At 37.7% G+C, this 26030-nt stretch overlaps 1 protein-coding gene across 1 annotated transcript; it reads right to left on the reverse strand.

The window, feature by feature from the left end:
* Positions 1 to 42: 42 nt before the first annotated feature.
* STK17A (serine/threonine kinase 17a) lies at positions 43 to 26030 on the reverse strand. The gene is made up of 7 exons (XM_002196559.7): positions 25665 to 26030; positions 18241 to 18453; positions 11029 to 11173; positions 6004 to 6130; positions 5276 to 5324; positions 4973 to 5152; positions 43 to 4141 (listed from the first exon to the last, which is right to left on the reverse strand). Exons 1-7 carry the CDS (start codon positions 25841 to 25843, stop codon positions 3808 to 3810), a joined length of 1227 nt encoding a protein of 408 aa, XP_002196595.6. The 5' UTR covers positions 25844 to 26030; the 3' UTR covers positions 43 to 3807.

Here is a 26030-nt window from a genome sequence, read left to right on the forward strand (position 1 = left end):
GGGTGTTTCCGAAAGCAGAAAGAACAAAAGACCCATCAGCTGTTCAGAAAACAAAATTTAATTTATTGTAAAGTTCCTGAAACAGTAAACACTTTATCAGAAGTACAATGAACTGGCACTATTTCTTTAAAACATTGAACTGTCTTCCAGGAACACCTGAAACATTCAAGGGAGATCTTAAGCCACAAAGTAAAGTGATGCAAGGCCCTCTTCCCTCCCCATCCCTTGTGAGCACCACCAGCGGAGAATGGGCAGTGAACTTTTATTTGCATTTGTGACCTAACAGCTCTCAAGAGAGACTCAGGGAGTAGATCACGCTTTTGTATTTAGAGACCCGCACACGAAAATGTTAAACATGAGGCAAATCACGATGCAAATTCCACTTTGGACAAAAAGAAAAATACTGTTTTGTAGAACATTTAATTTAGCAACTATAAAACCTATAAGCTTCTCCCTTAAAGAGGTGAATATGGCAACAAGAGGAGACAAGGCTGTGCTTTTCATTAGGACTTTGCTATTTATTCCAACAAGTGAAAGAAGGCCTAGGTCCAGACTTACCCCTCCTATTGATACAGTTCATGGGTCTTCCATGTACCACAGATTACAAGTCTGTAGGAACGTCTGCCCTTCCATTCCTTCAGCATCCTGCATCTGCGCAAACAGCAGCCAGGCTCCCCATGCTACAAAGGCAGCCAGCATGTGCTCACTCTGAAGAGTGGGGACTGGGAGAGCATTGCCCACAAGGTCCACGGAGCTGATTTTTTCTCCACAAGCAGCCTCTTCCCCAACACAGCAGCTTTTTCCAAATGACCCGTTTACATACACACAGTCCCCCATATTCATGGAGCTGCACAAAACCAGCTGCTCCTTACAGCTCTTGGTTTGCTTCTAGTTTTACTGATGTGTCACTTCACTCATAGCTGAGCTCCTTAACAACACAGACTGAACAGCCCCTTCCTACAGCTCAGGGTAAGAACACCTGGCTTGCAGCTTTACCCATATTCACATTGGAACAGAAACAGCCTCAAGGGTTTGGGTCTGGCTGATAGTCCTGCAGTTAAATGTTTATGGAAAATTTCCCCTGTTATAGGGTGAATCTAAGATGCCTTGTTTATAACTTACACTATTAAACCTTCACAACTTTATACAAATTCTTAATGACGTTCAAAAAGCGTATAGAATCACCTTAAGGCACAAAGAGTTAAACAGAAATGCAGCCCATTGGAAATCTCGAAGCAGCCAATTCAGGAACAGCTGGCCTTGAAATAAGTGTGTATTTCATGTATATGTGTTAAGCTTCACTGTCATTCATTAAAAACAGTATATATAGGACAAAATGTATACTGCTCAGCACCTCTTTTCCATTAGTACCAGTCTCAATCTGAGACATGATCTGTGGTTACAAAGAGGAAGTGAAATGGGTGTATATCCCTCAAATAGTTTGAAGTGGGCAACAAGGAGTTATTAAACATTTATGTGCGCAAAACTGGCAACATTGTTCTGTAAGGGTAGGATGTGAACATTCTTCAACCTCACTTCTCTGCTCAACTTAGTAACATATTGAAGTGTGGGTATGAGGGAAAAAATGTCAAAATGGGAATGATGGAAGATAGGAGAAGTTGCAGTCTTGCACAGAATTCCATGAATCGACGTCCCCTCACCCAAGCAAATTGTCTTGGGCAAATGACTGGAGAGTAAAAGAAGGATGGCCACGATGATACTGTCCTGCCTAACAAGGCTGAAACAGATCAGCATTGTAGGTAAGGTCAGCTCCTCTGTGTGCCCAGAAACATCCAGATAACACAGATATGCTGTTGGCTCACAGTCTCCTGCTGAGATGCAGCCAGAGCTGTCCAGCAACTGGCTCCTTTCTCCAGAGCATGCAAGGTATCTCTGCATTACAATATATAACACATCCAAACTCAGTTCTGAGCAGCACTGGCTGTTTTATATGAACACCTTTGAGGAATGAGAAGCTGCTCTACCTACTTGAATACTCAGTATGTAATTCCATAGGGGAAGAAGCTTGATAGAACAGTTTAATTTTGGTGCAATTTCCCTGATGTGGCTTGAAGTAAAGGTAGCCCAACCTCTGGCAATTAAGCCTTACGGAAAAACTACTCATTGTCCCACTGCTTTTGGTTCAGCTTTCTTCTGTACTAGTGCTTTTTCCCCACCTTTCCAGCCATGCTGATCAGATCACCTCAGTACTGCTGCTTTATTAAGCCATTTAACTTTTGTGTGAAGGAGGAACTGTAACATTAGCACAAAGCCCTGAACTCCTCCTCGCTAAATGGACTAGAACATTTGATACATTTGAAATTAGAAAAGTGTGTACCAACATGGAAAAAAGGGAAAAAAATAGCTCAAAAGTTTCTATTCACTGTTTTATAGCAAGAAAACTTTTGTCAGAGTTTATTATAAAGGAACAGCATAAGGAAACCAAATAAATAGTTGAATAGTTAACAGTATGCAATATAATAGTACTAAACTTCCATTACATAAAAATTCAACTTTGGAACAGCATCAATATGAAATATTTCTTAGAAAACTAGGACTCAGGCCAGGATCCTCAGATCTGTACATTGGTGCCAGCTTAGTCTTCTGAGGGACTGCGTCCATTGAGAACTACGACTCATCCATACTGCTCCCTAATCCCACTCTGCCAGGCCACATAACATGCTGTATTTCCAAGTGTTTAAGGGAGAGTGATCAGGAAGCAGGAGGCACGAACTGTGCTTCACTGTTTCAGAAGAAGCAGTATCTTCTTCTTCATCTGACAGCTATATTGAACAATTGCAATTTAGCCTAAGGATGCTCCTTTTTTTTCCTTAAAGCAGCAGTTAGAGACCAGAAAGAAGGTAGAAATGACCTCATGATCCCAGTAAAACCCCACCTGGTTCTGAGGGAGGTGGAATCAAGGGCTGAGTAGCTGGACAAACTGTCTAACCTAACACGGTAAAGTCAGTGGAGAGAACTTTAGTAACTTCAGAGGAGCTACATCAGACTGCATTCTTTTTTCCTCTCATCACCCCTGTGTAGCCATGCTGAGACGGATTCTATTGGCACATCTCACCCAACACAGGAGGAAAAGGAACAATCTCTGCTGGCTCACAAGTGACTGAAATAAGCAAATACATCACCCTCAGGAGCAGGATTTCACTGTGCTCCCAAATCATACATATCTCCAGTACAGATTTCTTTCCCAGTGGGGCATGTGCATCTCTGTCTAGAGAAGCAGAACTCACTGTTCAGCTACACACCAGAGGAGTTTGAGTCTTTGACCTGATGTAAAAGAAATACACCGAGGATGATTTTGAAATCTGTATGTCAAACCAGGTGATCAAATTCTCCTCTAAGGCAAGTTTTAGATGAGCAGGTAGTTCCACTGAAGTCAAGAGGCTTTTACGGAAAACCCAACATTATATATTTGCATTAAATACCAAAACGTATCCTAAAATACTCCTATTGACATCTGGCACTGAAACACTTCCAGTGTCGACTTCTCAAGAACACCAGAACAATTAGCAAAAACTCTGTTACCAATCAATAACAACAACAAAAAAACAGAAATAAAAATTAAAACCAAAAATAAGCTTATCCTCTTCGTTAAATTCCTGTCAACCACTTGAAATCTTATCTGTTCCATGAAAATAAGCACTTGGCACATTTTTTTTGTATGCCATTTATAAACACTTTCTTTTATCTAGAAAATTTATTGCATATCAGAAATTCACTTGGCTAGAATACTTTTGTTTAGTAGAAAAAACTGCCTTTCAGTTATAGCTATGAAGCTATATGCACAGTTCAGTAAATGAATTCTCCTGGTATTTCCTGCAGTAATGGTTCCTCAAATTTAAATCGTTTGGAAATGGCTTTCTGCTCAGTTACTTTTTCTTTTTCTGACTGCCTACATTGTCCCAGTGTGTATGAAGCCACTACTATTAGTTCTTCTGTCACTATTGATTCTTCCTCTCCAGTCTTCTCAGCGTCTACTGATTGTTCAGAGGAAGAATCTGCATCTTTCTGGCTGGCATCACTGGTCTCCCCTTCTGTACTCTTATTCCAGGCCCTGCAAGCAGGATTATCACTTTGTTCCAACCATGGATGTTGAAGACATTCTTCAGCAGTTGCCCGGTCCCTGCAGAGGAAGGAAAGTATTAAAATAAATGTCCAAATCAGTACAAAATTCAGAACCTTGCAGAAGAGATAGCCAAAAATTATTCCAAGGATATGACTGTATTAAAGACAGAATTGCACATTAAAAAAAAAAAAAAAAAAAAAGCACTGACAGCTATCTTTTACCAAAAAAGACCACAGCAGTTCAAGTAGATGAACTCCTAGCACTTAAAAGAAAGGAATTAATAGATCTCTAAATATAAGTTTACACTTCCATGTTGCCAACCAACTTTTGAAGTTTATACTTTTTATATATAGAAAAATTATCCAACTTCTACATTCTTCAAATATTCCCACAAACATGCAGTAGGCAATTTCAATTATAAATAGCTGATATGTCCCATGAAGAACTGGTAAAGTTCCAAAGAAAACACCTGTTCTGTTTGGAAACCTGGAATTTTCAGTTTGCTGCCCATTAAGAAAAGTCCACTAACAAACCAGAAAATGCAAGGTTCTCTACCAACCCATCCAAGATTAAGGACTCAAAGCTCAGTTCATTTAAAAGACTTCAGCAAAGTACCTGCAAGATGAATGGGTGTAATGTTCACTGCTACAAGCTATAGTTCATACACAGTTTTCTGAAAGTAATTTGAGTTTGAATCACTACCACTTGGACATCATTTGGAATATACAAGCTTGGATGGAAACAGAGGAATTCTCATATGCATAAAAAGTAATAGCACAATGAAATCAAAGTCCCATTATACTTTAAAAATGAAAACACTAGCACTTGCTACATTTGAAATTAAGTCAGTCTGACATATTAGCATATACAATTGTGTATTTTACTTACTCAGGTTTCTTAACCAGGAGAGTTTTGATGAAATCCACAGCAGACTCTGATACAAGGTCAAAGTCCTCTCCAGAGTAACTTACGTTCATTTGAGATATATTTAAGAATGTTTCTTGTTTATCATCCCCCAAGAAAGGTGATATCCCTGTTAGCATAACATATGCAAGTACTCCAATGCTCCTAAATTAAAAAAGAACACCATTTTTTTAGTTAGCCTTTTTTTTCCTTAAAAGTAAACAAATAAAAAAATCCCAAAGAAGAACTTCAGTAAAGTTAGGATGACAATTAATTTGTTCAACTTACCACATATCAGTTGCTGTACTGATTGGGTCATAACTCAGAATTTCAGGAGCTATTAAATGGGAAAAAAAAAGGGTTTTGTCATATGCAGACATTACACTTGAGCTAAAAAATGCAATAATGGCCATGTGGTAAAATTTAAGATAAGCCATTTGATGCATGACAATCTTTTGAAATCAAGATACTTCTATTCAGGTAATTTAAGTGGTTTCTATTATTCACTGCTTTTAAGTGTAAAAAATCGTTTTCCTTTTACTGCCATCTTCAGAAGCCAGGCCAGTCTCCTTCCCAATTAAGTAATCTGCATACAAGTTTTTTGCAGACAAAACAGAAAATAGCCAACATTGTATATTCCAGCACTGTAACCCATAACTATGATGATATACCACACAACTCAAAAATATATTTTCAAGTATATTTTCAAGGCCTGGAGTGGTTTGGGCTTTTTTGAAAAAGAGAAAACCTACACTGGCTAAAATATTATATTCAAAGACTGAGTATGTGAATTTAAACTTTTACTCCAAGTAATATTTGTTATGACTGCTGGTAAGACAATGATAGTTCATTAGACTGGCAAGACTTGCCAGTTCTACCTTTGGCAGCAGTACCACATCCAAGTAACAACTCGATCTTGTGACAAAGTAACTACACAGCCAGGCTGGCATGCTCCAAGGGCTCTTTTCACTCCCCAGAAGCCTGGACTATTCATCACACCTATAGGAACAACTTACCTACATATTCTGGAGTTCCCATGATTTCTCTTAGTTCCTCACTGCTCTTCATTATTCTGGAAAGGCCAAAATCTACTATCTTAATGTCTCCCAGAGGAGACTTACTGGTTAGCAGAATATTTTGGGGCTGAAATACAAGAGGAAGAGACTTTTGGGATCACCAAAAAACAAATGTCTTTGACATCATATTGCATAATTATTTTAGACCATGAGCAACAACAGTGCCTCCCATAACAAGTAAGATACCCTGGATCATTTATGTATTTTCCCCAAGGTGATTTTGAAGAGACGCATAGGCCAAAAGGAATGCCAGGATTAACAATTTAGAACTGAGAATCAAACCTTTGTTAGCTTAGAACACATTGGAAATACATGCCGATAGGTGTCATTAAACAATAGCATGTAAGCACCTCCACACTTGTACCTCCCTAGTCCTTTGTGTCGCCTTTTTTACTCCTTTTGTTCCTCGATTCTTCCAATAGATGGTGTAAAATTCCTCCCTTTGAAGGTTGTCCAAAATCACCCAATCATTTAAAAAACCCTGAATACACAACTATTTTAACTGTACCTGTTTAAAGGTCTGTTGCAACCAACCTGAATCCTGGTCAAAGTACAAACAACTGTATTACAGAATACTAACTGAAGAAGAGTTTTAAAAAAATATTGCAGCCTGAGAAACAGGTTTTTAAGAGCATCGACTTTGGATAAACTTGTTTGCACTGACGTCACTAGATCTTGGCTGTCTTCCTTCAAAGCACCTTTGTGGTCATTAAGAAGTTCCTTACTATTTTAAATGCTAGCTTAATTTAAAAAAGAAAAATGTTTGAAACTGAAGCATATTGTTGCCAAAAAAAAAAAAAAAGAAAAGGTTTGACTTTACCAACCCCCAGACCAGTGATCACACTGGGCTTTATCATTAACATTTCCAAATGGTAGTGCTGGCAATTGACACTGCATTCATGCTTCTCGTGAGCACAAGTTCCATGAAAGTGCAGAAGTCTATTGGGAACTTGGATCATCTTGGATTAGAGTGGTTGAAAAGGGAGGAGGACAAAAGAGTAAGAACAGCAAAGCAACCACTGACTGATAATCCAGATGGAGTAACACCAACATTTATACTCCTTCCCTAATCATGGAGCTGGTCTGTCCTCCATCCCCAGAGTCACTCATGAAGACATGCTCTCACATGAACAGCCTTGCTTCTGAATACAGAAATAAACCTGGGCAAGAACACTTTAAAAAACTTGAGCCAGTTCTCCTTACTGCAACACCTGAATATAGTCGAGTTTTTTGATTCCTGCAGAGCTAAACTGTTATTTGAAACTAACTCCATGACTATTTGAAACTAACTCCATGACTATTTGAAACTAACTCCATGACTATTTGAAACTAACTCCATGACTATTTGAAACTAACTCCATGACTATTTGAAACTAACTCCATGACTATTTGAAACTAACTCCATGACTGTCAATTTCTTTTTTGTTTGTAAACCTATATATTAAGAATAGCTCTTTTTTAATTTTCTTCACAAATTAGGATCTGGTGGCTATGCAAAGGCTTTTGGAGCAGCACATTCCCACATTCTTTATAGTTCAGATTTGTTATTCTCTATTTGTATTAGAAAAGCAAACATCCAAAACTATGCTTCCCTCATTACCCTCTTAGATGTAATTCCCAGTGAGAAATTTAGTTATGAAGAGTCAAATTAAAAGCATGAGAAAAGTATATTTTCTCTATATTTAAATGAGGAAAAGTTTTCAATTGAAAAATTTTGTGAAATTCTTCAGCCTTGTATTTAAACATTTTAGTAGATAAAGCTGTTGCCATTTTTATTGTCTTCTTCAAAATCTTATTATGCAAAACACACCTACGCAGAAAAAAAACCTGTCTACAGTATTGAGTCATAACTATGAATCAATTCTTAATGAAATACCAGTCATTTTCTTATTTTAAGGAATCATTATGGGATTCTTGTGAAGTACCAGCCCAAATGCCAACATGAAACCTTAAAGAAGCCATAGCTTTGAACTCACCACAGTTTTCAGCTTGACACCATTACTCAAACTTTCAGAAAAGGAAGATAACTTCCTCACATCTGTAATCTGTTTCTCTTTTGGTTTTACTCTGCTAGAATACATCTAGGTTTGCCTAATGCCAGTCAGCCCACAAAGACAGGAGATGCTGGCTGGAGGCTCTCCTGGTGACCATTCTAAAAAGGGCCTTTCACTTTTACCCTCAAGCACTACTGAAATTGTTGATGAAAACCATCAAATGGCAATGTTTGAAGACGCCCCCACCCTCTACTGCAGCAAGACTTAAAGGTTCCATTTAGATCCTCTTATTTCTTCTATCTTTAGTTGGTTTCAAGAAGACACATAAAGACTAAGGACACATAATAAAGGTCAGGTTTTTAATCTAATCAATGCCTCACCTTACCTAATATCATTAATGTTGCAGATTATCTAATTATATAATATTCAAAAACCTTCAGATGCCTAGAAAACAAGACAGGCATTATCCAAGAAACAGTGGTCAGAAACAGGAAAACCAGACAAGCTGAGATACCCCAGCTTCATTATGTCTAAAGATACTAAACTAGGCCAATTCTAAAAAAAGTAAAGGATCCCCGTATCTTCTTCCTCAGCCCCCACACCTGCCTAAATCCTCTTCCATTCCCAACTACCGTAAGCTTTTACCAAATTCAAGATTAAGTCACCAATTAATTCAGCAATTTAAGATTAAGTCAAAGAGCAAATGAGAACACAGAGAAAGGAGACTTCCCTTACTCTGCAGCTTTTAAGCACCATTAAGAGGAGATGAAAGACTCCTGACTACAATCTGTGCACACCCTGCAAATTAAATAGCATCAACACAATGCTGTCAAGTGATAATTAATTTGCACTTGGTAGTATTATATTTTCTCTTCATCCAAGTCAAAACTAGGCTACATAATGGTATTTTGCAATTAAAAATAATACACATTTAAACCATCTTTCAGTAGAACCATGCTTTTGGAAAGAAACGATCAGGTGACAACCTTGCTAGGCCACATCAAAATACCCCATTTCTTTCTGCAGTGTTTAGTCTCAAGAAAAATCTTGTATCTATTCAGAGGGCAAAAATAATCTAAAGCAAGGGAACTATCAATGTCATAGATATGGTTCATTAGATATATAATGTAAATAATGAGATGACAATTGCATATGGACAACCACTTGGGTTTAAATTCTTCTGGGTGTAGAATTTAACTTTTCTTGAAGGGGCAACATATGGAAAATTGGATGGACCTTTCCAAAGGAATTTGAAACAGACAAATGAAATGGAAATCTTTAGAGACACAAAGGTGAAACTAGTGCAAAAACCCCCATTTTAGCAAGAATTTGTAAAATTTGCCATTGGCAAACACCTTGCATAGCAACAGTAAACATACAGAAGTCTTCCAAATGTCATCACAAAGTACTTAGTAAATTCCACTGTGCTTTAAGCTGCAAGTTAAAGCAGCATGAGATACAGGATACAACAGAAGATGAGGACTGTGGGTTAATAAGTATGTGGCCAAAGGGAGCACCCAACTTTCTGAGTTCTGTCAAAAATGGGCCTTTTTAAAAAGTCTTGCAAGGCATGTGGATCAATTACGCTTTGCAAGTCATGGTTTTTAATTCTACCATTTCCATAATTTTTATTTGCCAATACTCTGAAGACTTCCATAAACCTTATTTTGCACAAGACTGATAGTTTTATAAATAATGAAAGTCATCACACTGTAAGTAGGACTCCAATTAAACACATATTGCACACCGTAGTAATGTATAAACATGTTAATTAACCTCAATTGCTACACCAATTCCTCTGCTAATGAACTTCTGTAAGGCAGAAAAACAATGCTGGATTTTTCAGTGAGAATTACATATGCTCCATGTTATAGCATAAATTTTCTGACACCTTGGGAAGTTTTTAGTAAGATTTTTATGAATTTCTTTTCTGGACAAAATCTGTAATTAACATCCCAAGTCTACTTTTGCAAATAAGTACTGTAGTCACATTACATTTCCAGTTACAGATATCCAGCTGGTGATGCTAAGAAACACCACAACTTTAACTAAAAACATATACAAATATATAGTCCACAAAAAAACCATTTAATTTTACACATTTTGCTCCAAGGAAATTAAATGGCCAACCATTGATACTGAGTATCTTTTTTAAGCATACTGGAATTTTGAGGAATTCTAACTGCTCATTTTTAGTCTTTCTGAATGCTTACTCTCACATCACTTACTAAAAATGAAGCTTGCTACCCAGAGGAGTTAAGCCATCCAGGTTAGGTCTCTGGATCCCTGTTACAACTCCCTTCTTGACTATAAGATTTCATATGATGGCAACTGTACTTGTCACTTGATTTGGGTCAAAACTATTTTTCAATAACTAAAAAATACTTGTTTCAGTAAATCATGATAATTTATATACCAACAGGGTGTCAGTCAACTGTTTGGCAGCAAATGTCTGTTTGACAGACATTTAAATTAGGATTTACAATAACTGTGAAAAAAAAGGAAGAAAATGCTAGAAATGTACTTAACACATTAATTCACCAGTCCTGTTTGAACATTTCATTCTGAAACATTACACTTTATTCCACCAATGTCACTACCACCCTTCTTCATTAAAACTCGAGTCAATACAGAAAACAAACTTGGTTTTCAATGGCCAGATATTTTTACTACAATGTAGAAATAAGTCAGGTCTTACCCAAAGCACTCATTTACAATTTAAGGTGCAAGGCAAATTGACTTTTGAATTTACTACATTTCATTTAATCAAATGAAATTTATATTTAACATAATCATAGAAACCCCCCAACATGCTTTCAGACCTGGTGGTTACTCTATCCCAAAAGTTTAATTTTATCATTCAAGGTATAATTAGGTAAAAGTGTGTTAATTACAAATTTGCATTATTGTGACATTAGCAAGAAAGTCAACAGATGAGAAATCGGTAAGAAAAATACAGCACCAATCTTACCTTTAAGTCAAGATGAACAACATTGTTTCTGTGCAAGAATGAAACTCCTTCTAATATCTGCTTCATAAGTCGCTTAACATCTTTTTCTTTGAAGGCCTCCTCTCTTTCAGCCACACACTGGTCAAAGATTTCACCTCCAGCAGCACTGTGAACAGTAGGAATATTGTTAGTTCAGACTAAATTATAGCACCCATTTGGCTCGACTCAGACTTTTTTTTTTGTATAGGCAATATCAGCAGGAGGTATAATCCAATAGTGATATTTTCAGTTATTAGACATTTGGCAAGGTTTTACAGCCTTGGAAGAGTTTTCTGCAGTATGGCAGCTTTGGAGACAGGCAAAGATTTTAGTAATTTAGGTTTGAGAATATTAAAAGTACAGAAATTTTGGGGACTCCTTTTGAAACTCTACTGATTTTGCTTTCAGATGAATGCCACAATTGTTTGAGGACAGTGTATTCATAAAAGTTGTGCCTTTTGCCATTCCAATAAAACTATGTGGAAATCTGGTCAAGGCAAATCTTAGCAAACATAGAGCAAAGCCACCCCACCTCCCACTCTCCTCAAAATGCTTTGCGCATACTCAAAAGAGTAAATGTAAAGTCTGCAACTGAATTGTTTATGAAGTCTCTGGTATACAGGGATGCATGAAGTTTCTAAACTTCTTTCATCTAAAAATAGCTCTGAGAATTTTATCTCTCAGCTTGCATCCTCTTTTGTTTATATATGTTTAAACAAATAACAGAATAACAAAAAATATAAAAATAACTAGATATTAACAAATTTCAAGTACTCTGAAGCCACATGCAGTACCAGCTCTGTATAGCAACAGCTCTAGATAACTAAAATTGTTTTACAATGTAAACTGTAGCATCAAAAGTAAAATAAACTGAACAGAAGCTCCATCTTAAAATAAGAATGGGCATAAGAATGTTAGAATGGGGCCACTTTGCATATGGATTGCTGAGCTCCTACTATGAAATCAGCATATACACCCTTTGTCTGCATGAAATTCTATAATCACCCCTTAGGGAAAGGTGGTGAAACCCTCAAGGCAGAATCCTCTCCAGTTACACCAAACTGTGACATGCAAAAATGACTTTGCACAAGCATTAATCTTTATGGATGCATACCTACCTACTCTGCCTTTGCTTGCTTTTTTCCAGTGAATTGTACTGCCTAGGCTATCCTGAAGACAGCCAGACACACTCAACATGAATGTAACAGCAAATGAGAGTTATACACAAACGGTGCATTTCAACTGTGTACCCCCAGAAAAAGAACACTTAATTATATTCAAATGTTCATTCTGCCTATTCTGCCTACTAACTTGGCTGCTACAATCCTAGTACTTTCAAAAGCCTCATGGATTAAAAAAAAATGGTTTTGCCCTCCAAGGTATTCTCACTGCCATTATTTTAAATTTTCCCTACAGATGGTCTTACCAAAAAAAAAAAAAAAAAAAATTAAAAGAAGGTTAAATCATACCCTTTTCTGAAGATTTTTACACTTCTGTTCTATATGCTGGCTAGCTTGTACAGCAGTACAATTTCATTTATTAAACAAAGATTTTTCTTTGAGAAAAACCATCTATTAAATATTAATTTTTCTTCTTTATGTATCAAGAGATAGAGCTCAAGAATAAAATTAGTTTTTCAAAGGGAATATTAATACTATAATTCCTTTTGAAAAATTTCATATGCCTGACACTATCACATTTTTCTTCAGTCCATTTTTATTTAATTCATGGAAATAGTCATATTTCAGTTTTGAAGAGGATTCAAATATTAATGACATTTTTAAAATGAACATCAGCTAGTGTATCCTACTATCCTAAGCCAAATTCCTTCAAAAAGGTTTTTCCACATAGGAATAGAAAAATATCTACTGCAACCCATAAATTAAACTTTCTGCCTTAAGAATGTCATGTTACCTAAGAGTGATTTAATTCCTTGTAGCATGAATTATAGTGCACATACAGCGATAAGATCTACTACCAAAATTACTAACACGCTATGTTTTATAGCAATAACTCTGGGATTTTGCTGGTAAAGCTCTGCCACTTCAAGTAAGGAAAAAATACTTCTGGTATTTAATTCAGTGAAATCAGATTTATACCCAAAACATAGGATCACACTTTATGTTTGATAGACCCAGCTGAGAAAACAGTGGAAGTTGAGGGTGGGGGCCTTATAAAGCCCTGCTAGCTATATGTCTACTTGGTAGGCATCTGTTACAATTTGTTTATTAGTGTAACTTAATTAAAACTGAGGTAGACACAATGCTAAAATGTAAGCTACCTAGAATTTTAATACTACACCTAAAGAATTCTGAATTAAAGGTGTTAGAAGTCAAGGCAATAAACGTTGAAGCAATGTCCCAACAGTGAAATCAAGAGGCAGTGCTTACCAGTGTGAGAGTAGAAAACCCTTGATCCAGAAACTTTATTTAAAAAAAAACAATTTAAGTTCCTCCCTATACTTCTGAAGATGCCTGGGTTCATCAGCATTTTTAAGAGTGAGACATGGAAATACAGCCCTCATACATGCACACCCACTTCAGAACTTACAAGACACTGCCATTCTCAGCTACCGTAGACACTTGGCTTTACAACACAAGTTTCACATGGGAAAGGTGACTTCCTATGCAATGTTCTGTTTTTTGATCTTAACTTGGCTATTTAGAAGGCTGATGGAACAACTCCTTCTGGACAATTCATTCTGTCCAAAGAATACCACATTCAAACAAGTAACCAGTAACCCTTTACAAGAACACATGGAAATTCAATACTGCAAGACCATTTTGCGTATCGCTGCCATGGAGCGAGCTTAGTGGATTCCCTTAAGCAAAACAGGCAGGGAGCTGTGAGCCAAGCCAGTCACAAGTGGTTGGAAGCACAATGCAAAAATGAACTCCAAAAAGATCCTCCTGCACACCTATTCCAAGTTTTGCCAAGCTCCTTAACAATATTTTCAACTCAGCTATTTTGTATTCCGCAGCTAGATTTCAGGGGGAAAAAAAAATCTAACTATAGAAAGGCTCAAAATATCTCCTAAGAGAGTATCAGAGGCATGTCACTGTTATGATTTCTGTATATATGCAGACCAGGAGTTCTCTGGTGTTAATAATATTTACCTATTTTTCATTAAACTGTAGTTTTTCTAATCGCCATGAAATAACTTAGCAAATGACTGGGCCAGTCAGAAAATGCTCTTAAGGGATAAAAGCAAAGAATTATCCTTAGGACAACAAAGTTTTTAGGAAAACAAGCCACCTTAATCTGAAAAAAATAAAAAAACTTGATAAGGACATATTTAATGGCAAAACATTCTGAAATCCAGTGTTACTTAGAATGCATTATTTCTCTAGTACACCCTCCCTTAGCTAAGTGTATGAAAAAATTGTGAGACAAAAGAAGGCTTTCTGAACTTCAAAGCTATGGCAACCATAATTCTTTAGCTATTTTAATTTACTTACGAAAGTACTGTTGTGCCATTAATTTCTCTAATTTCAAGTGAAATTCAACTGTCATTCATCAATGAAAAGCATGCTAACACTTTATTACTGCTTAGCAGCATAAATGAGCTAAGAGTCATTTGGAAGTCTACAGAACTAATCTTTGTTACAATTACGTTTGACTTTAGATTAAACTGAGACTACTTATCTTCATTGAAATATATCTTAACAATGAGCTGTATGAAATTCAACATCAAATTTCTTTCAAGTACACTTAGGAGATGCTAACACAGTCATTTAACTTATAATTAGAAAAAGACTGAAAAAAACCTATTTCAGGGCACCTGAAGAAATGAACCATTCCCTCAGCTTTAATGGATCAGACACTAAGTCACTGTTCTGAAGGATGCAGAGGTACAAATCACCAGAGTACAAATATGTAGACCAATTCCTAAAATGCTTGATTTCAATGCTGAGTTATATACAGTCTGCAATGGACAAAAATTTACTTCCTGAGTCTTCAACTCTGTCAAAAGTCTTTCTTGAAAGGGTTATCTTCGCAAAATAATGGAAAGTCATCTGCCTTCTGTACGTGGACCTTACAGTACACGCTGTTCACAGTGGTTGCAACACTATCACCAGAGGTCCAAGCTCACTGCTGCTGACAGCCATACCTCTTTCCTTGGCTAGGCTTACCATTGGATAGTAAGTGCACTTACTGGTAATTTTTCCAGTGTAAGGCAATGTAATGTACCAATGTTTCTAAAGCCTGAGAAAACTACAAATCCATATCTGATGAGAGGACATGGGAAGATAAGCATCAAAATACATAAAATTATAGATACTGGTCTTAAAATTCTGAGACAAATGCTTTTAGTTTTTTTCCTTCACCTTTCCAATCAGGCAGCCCAAGAACTGAATGAAACACAAAGGTAACTAAGACCATTTGAGAAGTTTTCCCCTAAGATTTTTTTAGACCTCCAGTCTTGATTTGAGACTGCTAACTAGAACAACTCCACTTGCTACTCAGATAGACAAGATGCAAACATTGGAGCAGCAGTTATTTGTGATTACAGCGGGTTTGCTTCAAGTTCAGTCTGTTGAATCCTATGCCAAATGGATCACTTCCTGCCAGCAGACTCTTACTTTAACCTCCAGTAAGGAGGACAATAAATAAATCATGTCCAAGACTATATAAGTACATTAGTATTAATGGACATATAAGTCCATTACATTAGCCAGGTCCAAATAACTACAGGTGAAAAAACACTTCATTTAGCATATCAAATAAATACTAACTGTGTCTTCAAGATGAAAAAGACTTCCTCTTTTTAAAGCAAGCGTGCAATTCTACTGTATTTACACAAAGCTCTGGCTCAGTTCAGAGGCTCTTCATAACAAAATATTAATGAAGATTTTTCAAGCTCCACTTAAAGGTTTCTATACATTTGACCCACTGATTACCCACTAGTATCATCTATCCCTTCCCCAGATGTGTAAAAACATGGTGATGAACCCTTATAAAAGGACCAGCTCTTAAGCATCAGATGCTCTACTGCTCTTTCTTTCAAAAGAAATGGGAAGACAGGTAGGTTGCACACAGGTATCAAGTCAAAAAGTTGCCAAATTTGCTTTTTTCTTTTTATGCCTGATATGTCAACTTTCCTGGACTGTATCTGTACCTTCTTCAGCAAAATTCCAGGTTCTTTTCATTCCATTTTCAGTGAAATACAGAAACGTAACTGATCCACAGATTAATTCTGGGCTTTCTGTTACCCCTTCAGACTTACACACTCCTTCAATTCTGACTTAAATACCTTGATTCGGGTTTTATGACAACAAACCAAAGTCAGAGACTGTTGTGAGGGTGGATGCAGACAGCCTCGATTCACTATGCTACAGCTGAAGCCAAAACTGTAATGCCTCCTTGCTTCCCACTGCTCAGCACTTAATATTAACATGGCCAATTTTAAGGTTATTTTCTCTCAAAAACAGATAGTGATTGAAAGACAACACTCCATGTAACATTAACATTTCTCTTCCTGAAAGCAAAACATTTCCTGAAGGCAAAACCTTCAGCCCTCATGACAGATTCTACATCAAGACAAGAAACTTTAAAATCCCGCAGATGAAGTTAGTGGCCAAGATTAAGTATTTGTTTTACTTCTTCAGGAGATAAAGATCTGCCACAAAGACCATCAAGCTTAATAGAAACTGAAATGCCCTAGAGAAGGTTGCAGTCTAGGTATGTTCTTTAATCCTCTGCATACAGAATGTCAGAAATTCACTAACATTCATACCTGCTTTGTTGCAACATGTCTCTGGAACACTAAAGAAGCATCCAGACATACCTGCTGAAGTCAGGGAAAGACTGTTTTTGTAATTTACAACTCCAGCACATAGCTATTTATCTGAAATGAGGTATGACTGTTTGATGCATATAAACCCAGTAATTTTGCTAATTACTTAACAACCTAGTTAATACTTCATATTAAAAGAGTTTTGCAACTGTAAGAAAATTGAGTTCTAAAAGAAAACTAAGAATTTTGCATTGAAATTATCACAAAACTCATTGCTCATTTAGAGTCCATTGCTCACATTAAATCCTATAGGATCTAGAAAATGAAACTGTATTTGAATTTAAATTTCTGCTAGTGTTTAAAACAGGTATTTATGAGTCTTCAATAGCAGCAGTTAAAACCCCAGCTCTGTCACACCTATGTATTATAAAAGATACTTGAATATTTCACATATTATGACTTCACTAAGGACAAAATGAAGTTTAAAAAATGTATTCTAGAAGGAATTTTGCCTTAGGAGACATGGTCTCATTCCGTTTCACTGAACTTTGAAGATACAGTTTCTTTTGACTTCTAAACAAGATGCGATCGGTACACAAGATTTCTCACAATTTCTTTTTGCTATCAAGTAAGAGAAGAGCTGCACAAACTAGATTTATCTTAACAAACAAGTCACTTCTGAACTATTGAATCTCACTGTTCCTCTCTTAATTATTTTAAATCCATAGAACTTAACAAGAATTTAGAGTTCAGTAGCAACAAGCATTTGGCTGAATCTTGGAAGCTAGTGAGATGCCTTACTATCTAAAGCCATTGGCATATGAGATGAACAGTCACAACAGCTGCAGGAATGCCCATCTGGACAAACGCAAGTGGAAAAAACCACACAGACAAATGCAGAGTCATGTGTCCTTTGAGAGAAACTATTCTAAGTCTCAATCTTCCTCCCTTCTTTCCCCAAAAAGATACTGTTTTAGCAAGTTTTCTATTGTAAAAGATTTTAAAGGTTCTTTTTAGCAACGATGTTGCTTTCAATACCTTTTTTGTAACTGGTAAAAAAACCATAGCAGATTTCATCCCATCTTTGCCACTGTCAATGAAATAAACTTTGGTTCTTGAACAGATACTCACTGCTTCTTTCCTCTTCCTCCTTCACATGCAGGGAGTGTACAGAGTTCATATTTCATTCAAGATGCTTTAACTACATAAATTATAGTTCAGCTTTGAAAGATACTACATAATTAGAGAAATTTGTTATAATCTGAAGTAGTTATGAGACTGCACGTATTTTCTTGTAATTGTCATTTTCTTAGCAATTCTTCCTGAAGTTTAGCAGGGGTAACAGGAAACAAAAAAAAATTTTTTTACATTATTCACATTGATACACAGTATTTTTACATTATTATTTTAAAGCAAGTACTGCAGAAAGTTATTCAGGAATTATTACTAATACTTACTATTCCAGGACTAAAATCATCTCTGTCGCAGTTTCATAAACTTCATGCAAGTTAATGACCCAAAGGTTGCATTGTGCCAGCTCAAGGACTGCAATTTCGTGGATTATTTCCATACGACAGTCTTGGCCCTTTCTTCTTTTTCTCATGAATTTTGCTGCAAACTCTCTTTCAGTGTCCTTCTGGATACACTTCTTCACCACTGCAAATTTTCCCCTGAAATTAAATAAGAATTTAGTTTTACATGCCTTAGTGACAGCTTTAGCCTTTATAAATTAATGTCTCAGGAAACTTGAACCAAATCACTATTAGCATTTAAGATTCAATCTGAATTTAGAAAGATGCCTTGCTGAGTGATGATCCCTGTGTTCAAAACACCCCAGCCCAGAATGTCAATAATCTCCATGAAACATAAGGAATTAAAAAAAACCCAAACAATTAATTCAAACAACACAGTTTTCAAAAACACAGCGTAAACAAGCTGTGCTAGTTCCTAAGATTACATTATCCTCCAAGCTTTAATTTAAAAAGCAGGCAAAATCAGAATGTACAAATGAGCAATTTATGCTTTCTCTGATAACCTCACAGTAACCCAGTTACTGTGATCTCAAGTATCCCACCATACCCATTGTAAGAGCACTCTCATTGAATCCTGCTCCATTTGCTATGCAATATCCATACTCTGCATTTTTCAAGATGGCATTTTCAAGATGGTATTTTCACCATGGCATGTATGAAATTATAACAGCTGGAGTTTTTTTATTAACAGTTCTTAAAACCCCCTACTTATACAGTGAGACAAAGGAACATGGATAATTTAAACATAATGAAGCAGCTTGACTAAAATCAAGCTCTGCAGCACGATTTCTGCAGCAATGCCAAGGTGAACAGGAGCACTGAGAGCAGAGAGAGCTGAGCACCATGCTTAGCCCACATTAATGAGCGTCACCTCGGCAGAACACACACCTGATGATGCACCAGGCCAGCTCAAACCACACTGCAGCGCTTGCATCACGCCACTTCCCCCACAGCACTCTGGCACAAGTGGCTGCTTTTAACTTCCCTGCAAGAGTCCCACACCACCTGCTCCACTCAGTTCCATTCACACAGTGTTGATTTTAGACTAAAAAGGTATTTTAATGAATACCTCTCACTAATGCAATGATGAATTCTCACACTTTGAAGTACAGTAACCTTACTTTAGCTCTTACCATACAGGTATAACGATCATCAAAACTACCTTTTTTATTTATATGTAAACATTTCTTATAAAGCTGCAGGAATAGCTTTGAGATCTTTATTTTGGTCCTTTACTTACTGTAGGGCTGCTGAAACCAAAATAATAGTCCTCATCTATTTTGGAACAGTTACTATGGGTTTTGCCCCTCCTATGTCCAAGCTGAAGTTCACAGAATTAACTACTTCAGCTCGTGTCAAAGTTTTCACTCTCCCAGCCTATTGGCAGAAGACTGCTATCCATGAAATATAACTGCTAAACAAAGCTGTGGTTGGCTTGCTTTTAATAAGCATTTGTTTCAAAATCACACAGTCTAAATGAATCAAGTCAAATACGTACCCACAAAGTGGGTATTTGCTAGGCAATCTCAATAAAATAATTGGACTTGTAACCACTGATACAGCCACAGTTATTCCTCTAGGAATACTATTTTGCATAAGCACATTATCTACAGCACAATATGTATTAAGACTAGATCACAGCACAGTCCACATGTCTGGTGAAGGTAGACAAACAGCAAGAATATGCTTTCAATTTCTGGGCCTAACTTTTTGGGAAGATGTTCTTAATTACTAATACATACATGAAGACAAAACTACTGAAGTTTGTAAATGCATGAAGATAATTTTATAGCACAAAATTTATGTACAATAGGTAGATATGCATTTATCAAAAGTGTTAATACACTTGTTCAAGTTCTTAGCACTAAAGAACATCTCAAGAAAAAAATCAACTGATAAGTATATTGTCAAAACCATATAAAAATAAATTGAGAAGTCCTTTAATAAGCAAGTTATTTAAACACCTCATACATACTAAGCCTTACACCAGTAAATCTAGATCCCTGTCGGGGTTCAACCTTCTCTGTCTTCCTTATATAGTATCTGAATGAACTGCGTACTTCCTCTTAAATGTTGCCTTAGTACAGTCAAAAGCTTTTAATTCTAGCACCAGGAAGGACCTAGAGAAAGTGGCTTAGAAAAGTTTGAAATCTCTGTAATACAGCTTTCAAGTACCATGCTGTTTTGAATTACATACAAAATCTATCTGGAAACAAGTTAGTTAACCTAATGAGTACGGATGTTGCGATTCACTGTGCATTAGTCACTCTGGAAATAAAACAGTATTCATGAAGCAGCAAGAAACGGCAAGAGCCACCACTGTGTGTGGCCACGTATGTCCTGTTTAGCTGAGCTGGCCAGAAGCCTGATAGGTGACGTAATTCAAAGGACAGGTTACACGGGAGTTCAGGTGGCTGACAAATACTAATTCTAAATTGTTTCAGACCAAGAATCCTGCCCAGATTCCTCATGGTTATGCCTATAATTAGAGCTATTATAATTACTGCCTGTTAGAACTCATCTTTTCTGAATACAATCCCCAAAAAGATCAAACTTGACAAACCCGATGTTTATAAGCAGTAGAACTAATTACTATGCAGTGATCTAGATTCATGTCTGAGAAAATTTCAGAGCTAAGACCCAAAGATAGCATCCAGTATATGGTTAAGCCAACAGATACATTTTAAAGAATTTATTTTTGATTGAGACAGAATAGTAGATAAGACATATATAAACAAGCATTTTTATGAAGTATACATTCCCTACACTTCATCTCTGCTTTTCTTAAAATCCTGCTTTTCAGAACTTATAATAAAAGTATATAAAATACTGTTAGATCACATCCCTGCTACTTTAGTGTATTGAGAAGAGCTAGCAGTGAGAACGTTGCATGGAAGGAAGAATAACTTTAAGGTGAAAATCTTAATGTGCATTTGTCAAGTTGAAAACAGACCATCAGACACCCAATTACAAATAAAAATGCATTGGAGAGAGAGGAGATTAGGAAATTCTAAATAGTTCTCAGTCCTCACAAGAGTCTCATTCAAGAATTATGATTTAAGAGAAATCAATTCTGATTACAAAGACGCTCAATGTCACCTTTTCAGATTGCCAACAGAATTTGCATTGTTTCATGAGGCACACATTATAGCTCAAAGGAAAATTGTCAAATCACAAATCAAGTGTCAAATCAGATAAACAGCAACATTTATGTCACACCAATTAATTTTTGCTGTCCTAGGATCAGAAAAACAGAGAACTAAGCTTACTAATTTATTTATAATATATAAAAATAACTAAGCGTAACTAAATATTTTAAAATGACCTTATTTTTAAAGTGACCTATAAAACACTGTCACTGTAACAAATGCAGTAATAACTTCTTTCCGTGAAGATGTTTACTTTTTATAAAGTTCAGAAAAAAACTCTTCTGAGATCCACAATACTATATGCAGTTTATTATATAACTCATATAAAACATTTTTTATGAAGTGTGGTTTTTTTCCCCCAACAATTTTGGATTTCCAAACAGCAAAGTGCAGGGATGACATTTCTGATGTTCATTAATAATTTGCTCACATAAATTTATTCTCAAGTGGCAAAACCAACTACTTGCAAGTCCTCATTTCCATCTCTTGTCCACTTTTGCTTAGTTCCACAGCTAGTTCATCCCAGCTGTGCTACTGCAGAGAGCAGCTGAGGACAGCAGTATCGTGGCACAAAATTGTACAAGTGTCATGCACTGCTAAGACACACATCACTGAAAGCTACCTGAAAAATAAAAGTTCATGCCAAAGTTTTTCTTTTGTGGCAGGGGGCGGGAGGGGGGGGAAATAAAATCCAACACATGCATTATCTGCAATGAAACTACAGCCACATCACTAGTCAGGAACAAAGAATATCTCACACTCCTTGGATGATTACAATATTTTTTTATTCTTACCTTTGAGTGGAGAATGAGCATTAACAAAAAACTGGGAATGAGGAGAAACAACTGAATTGCACTGGACATATTTACATGCGTGCACATGTTTTGCTAGAAGAAATTTTATTGTGGATCAATCATTTAAGGTGACCATTACCTTCCAGAAGAAAGACAAACCAGTCAACTTCTAACTTCCTCTAACCCAGCTCTAGAATAAAGAACGTTATTTTCTGTACACAAATGATGACTTCCAGTATGTGCATAGCTTGTTTCACATAAAAAAAGGAGTGCAACATTCCATCAATAAGCTGAAGAATTAATAGCCTAGTAATACTTTGTCTGCAATTAGGAATTTTTTCTCAAGGAAAATGAGTAAAGCAGCTAAATATAATTATAATAGACTCCTTAAGGAAGTACTTGGTAGTAAAAAATGTATTGTTCCCTATTTTACAGTACAATTATGGCTTAAGCACAAATGGTAAGGGGAAGAGTTAAGCAATTGGTGTCTTGTCCTCTGCAAAGGTGACGCTGCTTCAAAATAACCTAACTCAAGCTAGCACTGTCTGAAAACATTTAAATCTCAGTGAGGTGATGAGAAGTGGCACCCTTAAAACAATCATCAGAGGTAAGTTTGATTTCAAACCTCATGCAAGTGCAGATCTGTGTGAGAACTGTGATTCTGAGGACAATAAAATTATTAAGGCTGCGAATACTGGACCAAAATGTCATATATTAAACAATTTAATTTAAAAACTTTTATTCCCATGTCATTCTAAGGAACTTGCAGTAATTTCCTTTCCTAAGTGGCCATTATCATGAAGTTTTTGATATTTTTCCCCAAGTGAACCTGGCTTTCCCAACAGCTGTGTTTCAACAGACTTGCAAATACCTATTCAGCCACTGATTGAGGCAGCAACTTCTGAAGCACATAAGCTTTACATTCTGAAAGCAGTTTTTTTCTCGTGAGCAGAACTAATGAAGCCTGACTTCCCACAGGTTTGCACCCAATTCCTCTGGTGACACTGTGATCAAGCTCCTCCTAGGTTCATCCATGCCTTTCAGGACGGCTTCCCCCAGGATTTTTGCTCCCTAACATGCCACCTGGGGCCAGAGCCCCCACACCTCTCTTCCCAGTATGACCAGACTACATGCCATTTTGCCATGTTCCACTTTCTTCCCAACCTCTTCCAAACACAGGAGACCAGAGGCTATAAGTGCCCTGGGAAGTTCAACATATCTGTGTTGACTCACAGAATGGGAGGCCAAAGACCACACAAACCTGCTGAGCTCATGCAGCAGCCCTGATCTCAGCAAAGGTGATAAATCTACTCGCTTCTTTCTCCGTGCTCTCAGTTTTAAACACAATCCGTACGAATGTTGTTATTTTCAAACCTAGCTACAGTGCAGCTTTCCAACTGTTTCTCTAATTCTGGGAAATGGGGTGGACAGATACAAAGTGTATTAACTTTTTTCTACCAAATCTTAATGCTAAAATAGATTATGTTGTGTGCACAAGGACTGTTTTTCATCGAAGACAAAAACCTGCCATACCTGGGTGCTAATTTGTTCTTTGTAAAGATAAACTCTACCCATAAAGAATTATACCATTCATAAACATATGAAAGTGAAACAATTTGTGTTAATAAATTATTAACAAAATTACAGTTATAAGTGACAGAGAGACTTTCCACCTACATTTTGTCACAGAGTTGGCAAAATATAGTCTTTAATGGGAGTACTACAGCTGAAGTATCTGCTTTTTAAAAAACAAAATTTAAAACTGTTGAATAAAAAACCAAGCACATGTATTCATATGTAGAGATTTCTATATTCTAAAAGAGAAGATAGTGAAAACACTTGTGAAGTTGAGGAGAGACAGTCTGAACCAAAAATATGAGCAACTGTTGCTCAAAACCACGACAAACACTTAGAACCGCCACTTAACTCATTTTAACTACAGGCGCAAAATCACAGCCTTCACATGAAGGTCATCCTTAAAATATTCAAAAAACATTCCACACAAAAATCCATTATGCTATTTACTTGTTTAAACTGCAGATGAAGACTTGAAGCAGTAGTCAATTCTGATTCTTAGGGTAAAGCAAATCATCTGAGTTGTATTTTTTGTTCCAGAAGGAACCTTCATCTACTCCATGCTCTGATGAGGCCAATGACCACCACTCGGCTTTGAGGGAAATGCCCATTCCATGGAAGAACTGCAAAATATTTTCTGAAGTCATCTGAACTACAAATAAAAAAAAAAAAAAAAAACAACAAAAAACCAAACCCAAGGTCTTGGACATTGTGGTCACAACAATGCCTTGGACAGGCCTTGGACATTGTGGTCACAACAATCTACAAAAAGCTTTCCCATTTCATGGGATGTTTCTCCCACCTGCTTATCATGTGAATGCTTTAGATCACTGTGTTTAAACAGGTATTATTCTACTGGTACACCAGAGCTACTGAGCATTAAGCTAACACCTAGGGCAGCCTAAGTATTTGTTACAGGTGCCTACAGCAGCTGCATTTGCCTTGAAACTCCTTATTAGCTCCAAAGGGGTTTGTTTTGCCACTGTATAAATTGAGTTACAAAGTGAGCATAACTTGCAATAGAACATACATTGAGGAGGATATCCTTACATATATCCGGTGGTATTCCATCTAATATTTTTTATTGAAACAACCTTTGGATGAAGCACATGCAATTCTAAGAATACCATTCTTTTAATAGGAAGTGACAGAATTTCAGACAAAAGTATTGGTTAAGCGGTGCTGAAATTCCATATATGTAGTTCCTAAGATGCAAAAACCTTTTAATGAGATTTTTTGCCATAAGCCTTGCTTTCTATCAGTCATGTGTTGAAATTATACATGGACTAAGCCTTACATGTGGAATCACTTCCAAACCCACGATTTTAACCAGCTTTACCTCCTTGAAAAGTTCCACCATCAGATTACTCTCAAGCATATGGTATCCCAAAGGAGTGTAAAATTGTTTTTCCACGTCACAGCTTATGAAGCTCAAGGAAAATAATAAAGACCTCCAAAAATAAAAATAAGGAAAAAAAGGGCAGGTTTTCTTCTCCACTGGAAATCTAAACCAATACCCACTACTCCACACGGGCTCCCAGGAAACCACAGCATCTTCCCAGCCAGATCTGCAAGGCTGGGGAGCCGAGGATGCCTTCTTCAGTAGGAGGAACGGACAGCTGCGGGGTACAGCTGCCTCCAGCACCCTCCTCAGCCGAGCCACGGCCCGGGGCACGCCCTGGGAGCTGGCCCGGCGCGGCAGGAGCTCACCGCCCGGAGCCGCTGGTGCCCCGGAGCGGCTCTGCCCGGGCAGGGACCCCCGGGCTGGGACGCCACTACCCCCCGGCCCCGCTCCTCCCCCGCCGTCCGGGGCAGCGGAGGCAGCGCTCACCTGCCGAGCTCCCGGCCGGGGCTGAGGCTGTACCGCTCCTGGAAGGGCTCCGTGCGGATGGGCGTGCGGATCTCCGCCAGGAGCCCGCCCCGCCGCCGGGATCGCCCGGCCGCGGGCTGAGGCGGCGGCGGCCGGTCACCGCGGGAGCGACCGGGCTGCGGCTTCTCGTCGGGGCTCATGGCGCGGGGCTTCTCCCTCGGCGCGGGGACGCCTTCGTCTTCCCCTCTTGTCCTCCCGCCCGCCTGCCGGCGCTGCCCGTGTCCCGGCCCGTGTCCCGGCCGCACTCCCGCCGGGCGCTGCCGCGGCTCGCGGAGGCTGCGGGCAGCACGCGCCGGCCGAGGGGGCGGGGCGCAGCCGCGCGGCCCC

Source organism: Taeniopygia guttata, chromosome 2 (genome assembly GCF_048771995.1).
Source record: "Taeniopygia guttata chromosome 2, bTaeGut7.mat, whole genome shotgun sequence".
Taxonomy (NCBI): domain Eukaryota; kingdom Metazoa; phylum Chordata; class Aves; order Passeriformes; family Estrildidae; genus Taeniopygia; species Taeniopygia guttata.

Coding starts and splice junctions, on each gene's coding strand:
- STK17A (XM_002196559.7), bottom strand. CDS start 25,843: ATGAGCCCCGACGAGAAGCCGCAGCCCGGTCGCTCCCGCGGTGACCGG. Junction 11,174..18,240: donor ATGATTTTAGTCCTGGAATA/GTAAGTATTAGT, acceptor TACTGTTCACAG/TGCTGCTGGAGGTGAAATCT. Junction 5,325..6,003: donor GGGAACTCCAGAATATGTAG/GTAAGTTGTTCC, acceptor CCCATTTAATAG/CTCCTGAAATTCTGAGTTAT.